The 14,516-nt window shown below is 35.6% G+C and overlaps 3 protein-coding genes across 3 annotated transcripts; 1 reads left to right on the top strand and 2 right to left on the bottom strand.

Annotated features, from left to right (window-relative positions):
• Positions 1–225: 225 nt before the first annotated feature.
• On the bottom strand, positions 226–2,025 carry negaly6 (neuromast-expressed gpi-anchored lymphocyte antigen 6). Its single transcript, XM_081387938.1, has 3 exons — positions 1,897–2,025; positions 1,699–1,809; positions 226–568 (listed from the first exon to the last, which is right to left on the bottom strand). The coding sequence occupies exons 1-3, from the start codon at positions 2,018–2,020 to the stop codon at positions 354–356; spliced, it is 450 nt and encodes a 149-aa protein (XP_081244064.1). The 5' UTR covers positions 2,021–2,025; the 3' UTR covers positions 226–353.
• A 2,782-nt stretch (positions 2,026–4,807) lies between these two features.
• On the bottom strand, positions 4,808–5,757 carry LOC308704016 (urokinase plasminogen activator surface receptor; the record flags this gene model as incomplete). Its single annotated transcript, XM_081388065.1, has 4 exons — positions 4,808–4,851; positions 5,101–5,241; positions 5,357–5,467; positions 5,637–5,757. The coding sequence occupies 4 exons, from the start codon at positions 5,755–5,757 to the stop codon at positions 4,808–4,810; spliced, it is 417 nt and encodes a 138-aa protein (XP_081244191.1).
• Positions 5,758–7,713: 1,956 nt separating this feature from the next.
• smg9 (SMG9 nonsense mediated mRNA decay factor) lies at positions 7,714–14,341 on the top strand. Its single transcript, XM_081389806.1, has 13 exons — positions 7,714–8,162; positions 8,537–8,617; positions 8,721–8,949; positions 10,387–10,484; positions 10,605–10,717; positions 10,824–10,935; positions 11,019–11,114; positions 11,373–11,458; positions 12,065–12,171; positions 12,312–12,419; positions 12,523–12,648; positions 13,571–13,712; positions 13,848–14,341. The coding sequence occupies exons 1-13, from the start codon at positions 8,019–8,021 to the stop codon at positions 13,924–13,926; spliced, it is 1,521 nt and encodes a 506-aa protein (XP_081245932.1). The 5' UTR covers positions 7,714–8,018; the 3' UTR covers positions 13,927–14,341.
• The last annotated feature ends 175 nt before the right edge of the window (positions 14,342–14,516 follow it).

Below are 14,516 nucleotides of genomic sequence, written 5' to 3'. Positions count from 1 at the left end.
AGTTTCTGAAGAACAGGTTCTAACCAAAGCTGTGTTAATTATACATATATATATAAAAAAAAAGCCTACAATAAAGTTACTGGCCATTGCTTGCAGATTTTTTATAGCTATTTTTGTGAATATTGCTAGAAGCAAAATTGTCTAAATGAAAATTTCAGTATATACAAAATACAACAGCTTGACAACACCGATGCTCACACGTTCTATACTTTCATAAGCAGGATCAGGCTTTAACAGCATACTGGCATTAGCATTTGTAATTAGTACAACCAGCATATAAGAATGTTGGTTGGATTTGATTTATTTATTAGTAGAATTGAAGCCTCAAAGAGCATCATGGCACAACTGGAAGCTCAGAGTGACATCTGTACGATGGCATGCATCAGAAGCCCCAGCTGAAAGCAGCGTCCCGGAGTGACGGTTTGAGCGCTGTTACAGAGAGGTCCTTCACAGCAGGTCAGGCCCACTGATGATGTGCTGGACTGGCCGATCTGGGTGGACAGGTCACCACTACAGAAACTTCGGGTTGCACATCCTCTCATTATCATCTTCTGTCCATCAGTATTCACTGTTGATAAAATGGTATGATAAATTCAGGGCAATGAAAAGGATCACACAGTCATTCTGTTATTTTAAGAAGAAAACAAGAAGAAATGTATCAAACAACTGATGCTGACTGTTGTTGATGTCAATAACAATGGCACAAATAAAACCATCGCCCGCAGAGCATTCTCCTATGACATGTTATGTCAGAAATTCCATTAAGCTCATATTATATCTCCTGTATTTAACCATCCTTTTTAAAACCTATCTAACCTCAGTTTTCTAATGCAATCTAATGTACAATACCTTTCAGCATTTTGGGTGTTGTTAAGATATATATTTTTTAAGAATTCTCAGTTTATTTAATACAATTTAAAATAGCTGTTTTCGATTTTAGTATTTTGATTTTTTTTTAAAGTTATTTGTTTCTGCTGAATTTTCATGAGCTTTCAGTGTCACATGATCATTCAGAAATCTTTGCTGATTTGGTGCTCGAAACATTTTTGAAAACAGTTGTGTGTGTGTGTGTGTGTGTGTGTGTGTGTGTGTGTGTGTGTGTGTGTGTGTGTGCGTGCGTGTGTGTGAAAACCGTGATTGTTTTATCTTTCAGGATTCTTTGATGAATTGGAGTTTCAAAAGAACAGATTATATTTCTATAAGAATATATAAGAATATATGAAGAGGTCAGATGCAAAAGCCTCTAAGTGCCATCTGAAAATTTCTTCTAGAATGATCATTTTTATAAAGCTTGTATATTTAAGTTCAATAATTTCACTTAAATGGCAATGCAAATTACCTATTAATTGTCATTTAAGTGAAATTACTTCACTTAAATATACAAGCTTTATAAAAATGATCATTCTAGAAGAAAATTTCAGATGGCACTTAGAGGCTTTTGCATCTGAACTCTTCATATTTTATTATTTATAGAAAATATTTAATATACACACACATTTAGTGTACACACACACACTACTGAATGTAAAAATCGAATCTAGGCTAATTAAGATTCCCTTAAAACAGTGAAATGCGTTCAGTCCCTTTTCTGCACTTTACGTGTGGTTCGGAAATAATAATATTAACAATTCAATAGAGCTTTGTTTACTCAGACTGGCCACTTTTATCTCACTACTCTCGTTTTGTGTTTTATCCTACCTGTTGCCTTGATACAATGATCTTCATCGTCAACACAAGGTAAAGTTGATGAGCAGTCTTCTCCATTGCAGGTGTAGCAATCTATTCCATTTGGGATCCTAATGGGCGATTCTATGAAATATGCATAATTAAAGCAACAACATATGCTTTACTCTTATAATTAAAGCAACAAATGCTTGACTCTTGTGTTAAACGTACCTGGTATGCTTTGGTTATTATTGCACAGGTTAGTGCCGCAGCACTCATTGTTCATAACTATATTTGTAATTCCAAAGTTTACAGATGCAGTCACGCATTGTTGAGTCACGGAGCAGTTCTTCATAATCATGTCAGCCAATTTGTTGTTTCCTACAGTAGACATTTACATTGGACACGTTTTTAAAACATAAGACAGTGAATTTCAGTTCAAATATTGAGTCTGCCACAAAACTTGCCTGTATAAGATGTGGTTTTCATGGTCCCACACTGACCAACAGGGCACTCTACTTTAGTTTCAACGCATTTAGTTGACGTCTCAGGAATGCACTGATAGCAGGTTAGGGAATTTGCTGAAATTGAACAAGTCTAAATAAATCTTTAAGCACTGCAATTTGAAACACAAACATTTAAAAAATAAATTGCTCTTTTAGAAAAGTATGGTCAAAGCATAACATTTCAGAAAATATGGCACAATGCAAAGTAAACCTTAAGGAAATACATTATTGATGTTAATGTCTAGGCCTACTACATTGATACTATAACAGGACAGCAAAGCCTACAAAATAATTTACACTTAGTACTAAATAATAATAAAATCGAACTAAAAAAAAATCCAACAATTACCTTTGTAGAAAAGTGTACTCATAAGAATAAAGAGGATAAACTGTGCCATTTTGATTTGAGCTCAGACTGAGATGAGAAGGGAGGGACAGGAGACTACATCCCTCAGAAACATGAAACATGCTGAAACTGATACTGTTCCCTCAAAAAAAAAAAAAAAAAAAAATTGCCAACGTGTCACAACTATAATTTTCTAGTTTTTACAGTGAATCTGAAGACTTGCAACTTGTTGGTTTATTGATTGAGACTGGTATGAGAATGTTATAGTACGCATGTGAGGGAGAGATGAAGAATTCATGTTATTTTATGTTTTTATTGTATAGAATAGAGATAAACAGGAAAGAAGTGGGAGAAAAGGAGGGAATATGATCATGATGTGACCTCATCCGTTGTATGGCCTGTGTGTTGTATGACTGTATTTGGTATTAACAGAAAATGACTGAATTACAAGGGGGGAAATGCTATAGACAGTGTTGTGTAGACAAAAAAAAGCAGATTATTGTTAAATGTTTTACTATAAAACAAACCAAGAAAGCAAAGTAATCATCACAAACACAATTCTGTACAGGATTGCTTTGTATTTAATATATATACACATGTAGCGCAGGATGAGGTCACATCATGATCATATTCCCTCCTTTTCTCCCACTTTTTTCCTGTTTATCTCTGTTCTATACAATAACGTAAAATAACATGAATGCTTCATCTCTCCCTCCCTCACACGTTTGTTTTTGAACCAAAACTATAAAAAATATGAAATATTTATTTTCTCTTTTACTTTTATGTTGCAGGCCTGCATTTTAATCTTTCTTTAATGCTACAAATAATGGTAATTTCATAGCAGTTTATGGTAATGTAGGACTGTAATTTAACCGTCGGTCTAAAAGGACCAACATTGGCAGAGTCAAATCCATAAGCTTCGCGTCTCTACAGATATTATTTCGCATTTTTTCTTATGGAAATGGTTACACTGTTGTGTTTATGTGTGACCGGTTTTAGGTCCTGGAGCTTGTTTTCTTCTTCTTCAAACATTCAAGGAAAACAGTAGTTTGTCATGATACAACCCCTTTAAAATAATTTTTACAATAGTTTATTTTAGCCCCATACAGTTCCAGAATTTGTATGAAACTATAGGTTGGCTTAGTAGTTTACCAGAATAACAACAAGCCTTTTAGCTATATTGCTAACGGTACACTGTAAAAACGTTACGATCAATAAGTTGTGACAACATATGATTTTACATTGCTTTAACTCATCAAAATAAGTTAAGCAATTTTTAACTTTTTTTATAAGTTATACAAGATTCAACTCATTTAAGTCAGTTTAATGTGATGTAAGTTTAAATGACTTAAACATCCAAGTTGACTGTACTTAAAAATTTAAGGTAGCTGCAACTTTCTTTCTTTTTTACAGTGTAGAATGCTATACAAAAGATATACATAAAGACATGAAAAACAAGAACAGTCTGGAGAGTAAATAAAGCATTCTTAAAGGGTTAGTTCACCCAAAAATGAAAATTCTGTCAGTAATTACTCACCCTCATGTTGTTCCAACCGCGTAAGACCTTTGTTCAACTTCGGAACACAAATTAAGATATTTTTGATTAAATCTGAGAGTCTCACTCCTCCATAGGCTTTCAGAGGGACCGAAACTTGCTGGCCCAGAAAAGTTATTAAAGAGATCGTTAATATAGTCCAAGTGACTACAGTGGCTTAATCCTAAGTATATCAAGCGACGATAATACTTTTTGTGCACAAAAACAAACAAAAATAACGACTTTATTCCACTATTCATTTCCTTCTCTCTGGGCCTCGTAGTGTTTTTGCGCTGTCATTTCTTGCACGTCATCACGCATCACACACATGACCCGCTTCGGCCAATTGTGAGCCTACGTGGTGACGTGTAACACAGACGCGCTATGCAAAAACACTACGTGAACCAACTGGAGGCCCAGAGAGAAGGAAATGAATAGTGGAATAAAGTCGTTATTTTTGTTTGTTTTTGCGCACAAAAAGTATTATCGTCGCTTGATATACTTAGGATTAAGCCACTGTAGTCACTTGGACTATATTAACGATCTCTTTAATAACTTTTCTGGGCCAGCAAGTTTCGGTCCCTCTGAAAGCCTATGGAGGAGTGAGACATGGCTCAGATTTCATCAAAAATATCTTAATTTGTGTTCCGAAGTTGAACAAAGGTCTTACGCGGTTGGAACAACATGAGGGTGAGTAATTACTGACAGAATTTTCATTTTTGGGTGAACTAACCCTTTAATTAAAATAATTATTTCTTATACAATTTCCTCCACCACCAGAGGTCTCCATCTCCTCCTGTCTATTGACAGATTTAAAAAGATTGTTGTGAATCACCTGAGGCTTATTCAGACAGGCCAACTCCCAAACACAAGAAACTGGTCCCAAAACCAAACCAAACGTTAAAATGAATTGAAGTAATTGCATTAGATTACAAATGTTTTGCAAAAGAAATCGTTGCTTGTTGAAAGCATGTATCAGAACACAAATAGAGAGAGAAGAGGTACCAGCATCGCAAAATAAACAACTCTCAAGCTGTGAACAGCGTTACAAAGGTTTCCATCACAGCATTTCATGTAAACGCCAAAGCCATAGCCATGAACGGGTAATCCCAGAGATTGTGTTGCGTTGAGCCCACAGAACGACTTGCTTGAACATCCTTTCATGGTCACGTTTTTGCCGCTGATGTCAACTGAGAGAAAAAGAAGAGCTGGTGTAAAGTTTAACGTCCTAAATAAAAAAACTACCAATCATTTGCAGTGGTTTTCTGTCAATGCATATATTCATTAAAAAAAAAATTGCATCACCTGTTGTAATAAAGCACTGGGTCTCATCGCCCTCACAAGCCAACGGTTTTGAGCAGTCAGTGCCATTGCAGGTGAAACATCGCTTCCCGTTGAGAGACTGTTGTGGCAAGTCTGTACAGGTTACATAAATAAATAAATGATGATGAAATAAATCAAATTTACCTCAACCTCTTCTATAACATCGTGATATATGAATTATAAATAGTATAAATTAATATAAATAAAAAAATACTGATAATATAAAATAACGTCAAAAGAAAAAAAGACTATACTCACTAACCTGGTGCAGTTTGAGAGTTGCATAAATCTGCATTACAGCATTGGGAGTTGAGGGTCACTTTGCTTTGTCCAGAATTCATGCTCCCATTAACACACACATTTGAATCTCCGCAGGTCTTCATGCTGATACTGTCTATTTTTCTGCCATCTACAAAGACCAACATTAAAACCCCTTCAGTAACAAAACCCCTAACTTACACATTTTTCAGAATCGTGTTATTCTTACATGAGTATACGTTTGTGGTCTTGGAGCCACAACGAGATAGACAGGTTATTGAACTTTGTATGCATGTTCCTGATAGGCCTGGACATCCATTACACCTCAGTGTCAGTGCTGAAAAATTAGATAAATAAATCATTGAAATAATACAGTGTGAATTTGTTTACAAAAGGAAGCACCAATCTTAATGCCTATTTGTATCTTATATATTACTTAAAACAAGCATGCAGAATAAATTTGTAAATTGTTGAGCATGAAACAAATAGTACACATTTAAAATAGACTGTGCACACTTTACCTTTGGAGAAAAAAACACAGGTGAGAAGCAGAGTGATGTGCAGTGCCATAGTTGGACTGAGTGAAGGATGTCAGCTTGCCGGGATGAGTTCTTATATATGTATTTCCACTGGCTTGATTTGCATTGCAGCAAGTATCATTACAAGCAAGCACTAAAACAATCTGCCTGATTTCATTCAGGAAGTGCATTTGTTAAGTCGAATGCAACGTATTTAATAATCTTGAAAAATATAACTGAATAAATATAATATTATTTGATGATCATTTTTAATACATTAACTTTTTCACTTGGAATGTTTTTGTTTTTAGTGAAAGATATTATCACAAATTAATAAATGATCAATGTGAGAGTATTTTTCATTGTCATGAAACCTATGGATTATGTTAGCAAATTGAACCTTATTGTGAAGTGTTGTGAAAGGGATATAATGAAATGAAGGTCAGTGAGGTCCAGTGTTGTCTTGGGCGCCACTGACTTTCACTATCGCTGATACATACTTCAAAATATACTTTTTTGTTCCCCTGAAGAAAATATTCATTATAAGTAACGCATTCATCACCCTTTCCCTTTAAAACGTCACCTAGTGCACTGCACTTACAAATGAAAACTAAGTCTAAAATGTATTTTATTCTTGCATTTACAGATAATTCAGACTTGTAGAATTATAGAGGTATCTTTATGTGTTTACATAATGGTTTTTAGGTGCAATGTACTTATTGTGTTTTTTGCTTCTATTATGGTGAGATACGGGTAAGGTTAGGACTGGTGTGGTGGTATGGTTAGGTTTAAGGGTGGGTTAAGGTGTAAGGGAAGGGTCAACAGTGTAATTATATATGTGATTACAGAAATGAATTACAGTTGTAATTACATGCAGTAGATTTTCAAATACATACAGTGTAAAACACGTATGTAGGCCTAAACAATAAGTGCATTGTATCAAATGATAAATTTAAATGCTAGTACACAGTCAAAGACACTTAATATGAAGTGAGACATTTTTTAAATAAATTGGATGTATTTCATAAATACATGAAATGTGTCATACTCATACATTTATCACAGATGGCTTGTCCTATCCTCAACTACGCATTTTTATAAGAATGCAAATGTCATTTTTACATGACATGTTTATTTTTTCCCTATTTTTGCATTTTTCTGTGAAGCTGACCTTTTTAAAACAAATTTTTGTAATGATGCGTGTGTGCACAACGACATGAGTGACTGATGATGCGAGTGTGCACAACGACATGCTTGACTGACGATGAGACTAAATTCTTTCTATTGTCGCAATATGGTTTGTTTTCATTTAATCTTTATTTCTGTAAAAACATAAAATGGCCATTGAATCTTAAAATTGCAAGTTTGAATCATGAATGCGTCGAAAAAAAAACGTATAATTAAAAAAAAAAAAAAATTTTTTATACAATTATATTAGGCTATATTATTATTTTAAATACAATTTTATTAGGCTATACAATCCTATTTTATATAGTTTGACTGCCCATGCGATTTTATGAACCAGATGATCGGAACCAAATGCCGACATTGCGTTTCCTCATCGGCCTATTTTCAGGTTCGTACCGGCAACAGTCTGGTACTTGTGGACGCTGACATCTTCATTTTAAATACTACAATATTGTAGAAGAAATATAAATGAGCCATTAGTCATTTATTAGTAAGTAATGGCTGTCGACAGTCCGAATTTGTGAGCTATTAGTTATTATGTTTTGATATGTAATGTCCTGCCTCATTAAACACTAAAAGTTAGAATGGCAAATACTCGAGTTGAACATTAAGCTTTGCAAGAATAGTCATAATAGTGAGAAGTCCAGCACTCAATAGTAGTATCTAGCAAGCAAGCAAGCATGTCTGAGTCCGGTCACAGTCAGCCCGGTATGTACGGACAGGGGAGGAGGAGGAGACGACGGCGAGACCGAGACCCAGGACCGCCTGGACAAAACCTCTCCGGCCCCAGTCGGGATCGAGACTATGTTCCCCGTGAGCGCAGGGTGAGATTCTGTGCCAAAACAGGAGCTGTCTACCTAAACATGATTTTTGAATGATGAGTTAAACATTATGAATGTATAATTAATATTATAAATGTGATTAATGTAGATTGTTTATACTATAATAATGCATTTTCACATGTATTATTTGTTTAAAATATTTGTGTATTTTGTTCTATACTTTAATCTGTTTTTAATATTGATTTAAATAATTAAATACTTGTTTATTTTATTCAAAACTATTTATTTTAATCTTATTTTTTATTCTTTGTTCATTTTTATTCATTTATTAATATTTTTCCATTGTTCCCCCCTTTGCGTTTTTAAAAACTTGCTGAAATGTTGATTTGTATGATATTATTATCATGTACTCTCAGGATGGCAGTGAGGAAGCTACAGGACCTCTTCTACAGAAGACCCCCATTATTCTTGCTAAACCTCCAGGAGAGCGAATAAGTGTATAAATATAATTTATGTTTATCCTACACAAGCAAATAATATAAGTTAATAGTTCTCTATATAGAACTACTGATGTATAATATTGTCTTGGTTCGGTTTCAGTCCAAACCAAGTGCTCCAGCGAGCGGAGCCACGTCTTTGGAAAAGCCGATCATGCTCATTAAGACCAGAGATGAAGGGGGGAAACCTGGGAACGCTCCTGATGTGCCTCCTTCAGCCTCAGGTGCAGGAACTGTCAAAATGGAGAGGGAAGGTCAGCGGCCAACTCAACCTGTGTATCAGATCCAGAACAGAGGCATGGGCTCAGCTGCGTCCGGTGGAGCTGTGGATCGTCAGTAGTTTTCTCACATTTTTCTCCTTAAGGCCCCCGATATACTCACGGCGAAGTTGTTTTTCGGTCTTCACTTTGGGGGAAAAAGAAGTTTGAAACACGTGAGCAGCGATATAACGTTAGTGAACATCCCGACGCCGCCCACACTGCTGAGAGTGCGTTTAAATCAGTGTTTTATTAATATGTGCTGAGTGCTTTCTCTTCAATAACAAAATAAACAACAAAAATGACAGCGATGAGAAAACAGTAGTTAAGAAAGCATCTGATCATAGCAATGGGCACTGTCATGTCACGTTTATTTATGTACCACTTTATAGATCCCAAAAAAACCTGTGGCCTGATTTTGTTCAAATTGACGTCTTACCGGTTCGTTCTTCAATTTCGCTTGAAGTATATCGGGGCCTCAAAAGTCACCACGAAATCAAGATTGACTAATCATCTTCTTTTTTTAAATGTATTTATTGTATTTTTGTTAAACATAGCAAAACCACACATATATAAACCTACACATACTCATTCACACATCAACCGCAGAATAACTCCCACAACATCCAACAATAACACAAAAGGGGTGGAAGGAAAAAAAATATAGACCTGCCTTTTTAAAGTGCCATAAATATCAACTTTCAGTGTCTCTTATAGACTTTTTTGAAGATTTTTTGAAGTTGTTCAATATTACAATTATGCATTTTCAAGAGCTTGTTCAACATAAGCGGCTGCATTTACATATGCTTGACCAGCTTATTCCAAAGTCTATCTGAAGGCATTTTACATTGCAGGCTCAATCATTTGAACATCAGTCTCCATCTCTGGTTGGTATTATTTGAGATCAGATAATACAGGTTATGCGATATATATATCCTGTGTATCCGTGAAGAAAATAAACTTCTTTCTTTTTCAAAGAGAATCAAATTTTCTCTAGCTCCAAATGCTTCATTGCACCCCCCAATCAGATTTAAGTGTGTATGTGCAGCTTTCTGTTTACAGTTTAATAATTATAATCTTTGAGCTAGTAGATTGACGAATGAAATATACATATACATGTTTTGCACTGTTTTTAGCTGTATTAGAGTCTACAATTCCTAGACCTGCCATCAAGGCTTCTAAATCAATAGGCCTTTGCATTAGTCTGGAAAATATCAGAAAAACACTGTTCCAGTAGATTCATAGCTTTGGGTGACCTCTTATTTTTGATGGAATTATTTTGCCACAAGAGTGGGACAACCTGTTACTTAGATGAGATAAGATGAATCATAATAAATACTGCAATATTCCATAAAAACTAAGAAGGGGGACTTTAACTCATCTTTATAATAACAGTGGTGGTTTCAACGCAGATATTTACACATGTAAGCTTTAAACTGTTATTATGTGTCTGTTTTAGTTTGTGTTTTTATTTTGAGATAAACTAATCATCTTTCACCATGTGATTTTCAGCTGTGATTGGCCAGACTAAGCTCCTCCCCCCTGAGAAGATGAAGCACAGCATTAAGCTGGTGGATGACCAAATGAATTGGTGTGACAGCGCTATGGAGGCAAGGGCATGTTTATTCTGTTAATAAATTAATAATGTTGTGTTTCGTATCTTGTGCACTATGCAAGTGCATAATAGTCGGGTGAATGTATGCTGAATGTGTGTTTACTGTGTATCTCAGTATCTGCGAGATCAGACGGATATGTTAGTAGTTGGAGTCATTGGGCTACAAGGCACAGGCAAGTCCACAATCATGTCTCTCCTGTCTGCAAACAGCCCTGAGGAGGACCAGAGGTTAGTCCTTCATTAACATCATGATTCTGTGTTTCTTACTAATTTATTTGCCTTGTATTCCACTTCATTGTTATTGGGTTTCACCCGTTGATTCTCTGTTAAACAGGGCGTATGTATTCAGAGCTCAGACGCAGGAGATCAAGGAGAGAGCTGGGAACCAGAGCAGTGGAATCGATTTCTACATCACTCAGGAGAGGGTCATCTTTCTGGACACGCAGGTCAGACTAGAGTCACACAGAACAGTGGTGTTTTCAGAATGCAGGCAGCTACTTGATAAAATAATGCTTTTTGTCATCTTCAGCCAATTTTGAGCCCTTCTATTTTGGATCATCTCATTAACAATGACCGCAAGCTTCCACCTGAATACAACCTCCCACACACGTATGTGGAGATGCAGGTGAGTTGTTGAAGGACACTATATGTCATGTACCATTTTACAAATAATTTTGTACAATAATTTAAAAATATATATTAATAATTACTATAGTATGCCATGTTTTAATATTATTGATGATGTCAGACTTTTCCTAATAGTATTCTATAGATTATATGTCATGTACCATGTTGCAATATGCAAATAATAGTACTTTACAAAAAAAATTGTAAACTGAAATTCTCCCTTTTTCTTTTCCCCATTTCCAACTGTTTGGTTTAGTCTCTGCAGATCACGGCCTTCCTCTTTACCGTATGTCATGTTGTGATTGTGATTCAGGACTGGTTCACTGATATCAACTTATATAGGTACGCTACTTCATTGCACGTATGCTTCAATTACAATGACATGGAAATAACTTAACAAAATTTGAACAATTAGTTTCATAACTATATATGTACTGTATATACACTACTGTTCAAAATGTTTTTTTATGTCTCTTAAGGCATTTAAAACACTAAAAACAGTAATATTTTTAATTATTACAATTTAAAATAACTTAAATTTGAATATATTTTCAAGTGGACATTTTTAACGATTCTTTGATTAATAGAAACTTAAAAAAACAGCATTTATTTTAAATAGAAATTGTATCTATACATTTCTTTACTGTCACTTTTGGTCCATTTAATGTGTCCTACATTTTTAATACTTTGAATACTAAATTCTTGAACAGTGGTATGCATATATATATACACACACACATGCACGCACAGACACACACAAAGAATAAGGGTGTTACCCCGGCATCCTGGCCAAATTTTCCCTCTGGCCTTTGTCTGTCATCATGGCCTCCTGTTCGTCATCATGGCCTCCTAATCATCCCCATACATAAAATATTGGCGTCATCACTCCGTCTCCTGGAGTCTGGAGACTCTATGTTGCATAAGACTAACAGCCGTGTCCATAACCAGGTTTCTGCAGACTGCTGAGATGCTGAAACCCTCGACTCCATCTGCCAGTCATGACAGCACCGGCTCCTCAGGGGCAGATGATGGCTCTGAATATTACCCCCACATAGGTAAGAAAACTATAAATGTTCTGTTATATGGGCTATAATAAATTGTACTTCAACATTTGTAATATCTGAAGCTGCTGACTGCTCACAGATTTAGTTGTGTATAAAGGTTTAACGCATATTCTTTCTTTCTATTTTCATAGTTTTCTTGCAGAACAAAGCGAGGAGGGAGGAGTTCTGTCCAAGAAACCTGAAGAAGATGCATATGGCAGTTGACAAGCTTATGGCCCATTCCCACTTAAAATATAAAGGTCAGTTCCCTTTACGTGACAGTAAACGCATTCATTAACACCACGTGATTGGTGATTTGGTGTTTGGCTGATTGACCCTTTTTTTGTTTGCTTCCTGTTGAAGGCACATTATCCATGCTGGATTGTAACATATTCCCTGGACTGAGTCGAGATTACTTGGAGGCAGAAGTCAATCTATTCCTCTTACCTATGATGGAGAATGATGGGGAAGATGCTTTGACAAGAGCAGGTCAGAAAAGATTTGTTGTTTAGCTAAATGTTAAGCTAAATATCAGAATTGTAGCATCATTTCAAGGAACAAGCCCAAAGAAATCATTTTGTGTGTCATAACCAAAAGTGTTTCCGGAAGTCAAGTGGCATTTTCTGTAATTTTGTTCTTTTTGTCTTTTTAGTTAAATACATTTTTTAATGCTAAATACTGCTGTCCATTGCTTTGTTTTGATAACATGTATAATAAATAATAAAAAATGTATTAAAAAATATAATGCAATTTTTATATCACAGAAAATAATAAATTAGATGTTTTATTACTTATGAAACTTTCACACTCGATAAACGTTTTTCATAGTTTCTAATAACTATTAGCGGAAGTACACATTTTTGTTTTTGTAATAATTTTAGTAAAAGAAACTCTTTTTGCTGAACACATGCCATACGAGACACACCGGTACCCGCCATTTTTAAAAAGTAGTGTAAACATACAGTACTTACTCCACAAACTAACCCCACGAACATGGAAAACAGCGATAGATGGACTGACGTCGAAGTCCAGGCACTTCTCAACCGCTACGGAGTTGTTGGCGTTGTTGAATGCCATGCTTAAATGACGTCACTGTCGGCCGGTTTACGTCACTTCAGAGTTCCTACTGGCTGTGCGAATGCTACCAGGAAAATGGCCCTATGGGAACATTTTGATCTTGGGAGACTGCCCTGGTGGCTAGTTCCTATAACTAACCAGTGTGCTATATATAGCTCGTATTGTCAGAGATCTCATGCAAGTAGGCATTTAAAATGACACAACAGTTCTCTATATCTTTCTCATGAACACTATAATGGATAGATATTTTCATTTATAGCAAGCATGATTCTCCATTATCCTTGATGAACCTGCTAACTTCAGCTGCATTTGGTCTGTATATTTTGTGCACCAGGTTCAGGCCCCCCTCTTTTCTCTCTGCTGCCTGGTTACAGAGGTCATCCCAGCTTTTCTTCACTGGTTTCTAAATTCCGCAGTCAGATCCTGGCTATGTCCCGCAGTCAGCTCTCACACACAATCCTCACTGAGAAAAACTGGTAATGCTTCCGTTCTTCCTTTTGGAACTGTATTCTATTTTTAAATGTACATTGGTATAAATAATAGTATTTCCATTCATGCATGTACATTTGAATTCATATCAAGACAATGGATGGCTGCATGTGTTTTTACAGGTTTCACTATGCTGCTAGAATTTGGGATGGAGTTAAGAAGTCATCTGCACTCTCTGAATATAGCCGGCTGCTGTCATAGTCATGATGGTGTCAAGAAACCTGTGAGTTCAGTGTTAAAGAGGACTGGGCCTCTTCTCAGATGATTTCAGACAGGAAGCAGTTCTTGCAGAAAAGAAGTGCAGTGACGCTGAATGAGGTTTAACCAGCGTCTTCTGTGAGGCCTGGACCACAACAGTGGAGTGAGTGCTTTGCAGTTTGGGAGGAGTTGCATTCTGAGTTGTTTATTTTACAAAAACTAGCAGGTGCCTGACAAGGACCATTCAGTCACGTGCTAAACTCATTGTTATTGCAAGAGATGACGTGCAGAGATTCAGTGATGTTAACATTTTTCTTTATGTAGTAAATACGTGAAGAGGCTTGTGATTTTTTTTTTTAAAGATTTTTCTGTATAAATGTTTCATGAGATTGAAAATAAAAATGTTATTTGTTTCATCTTTAATTTCTAGGTAGTTAAATTTAATTTTATCAGTCATCAATCAATATTCCATTTGCACCTGCTATTTTTTTTTTTTTTTTTGGAAAATTGCTAAATCATCATTAATTGTTTATTACCATATATTATTACTCAAAGCTATAATAATTACAAGATAACATTCAATCAATACTGTA

Source organism: Scardinius erythrophthalmus, assembly GCF_964197995.2.
Source record: "Scardinius erythrophthalmus genome assembly, chromosome: 16".
NCBI classification, from domain to species: domain Eukaryota; kingdom Metazoa; phylum Chordata; class Actinopteri; order Cypriniformes; family Leuciscidae; genus Scardinius; species Scardinius erythrophthalmus.
The sequence above is the reverse complement of the archived record's forward strand: the minus strand, read 5'-3'. Positions and strand labels throughout refer to the sequence as shown.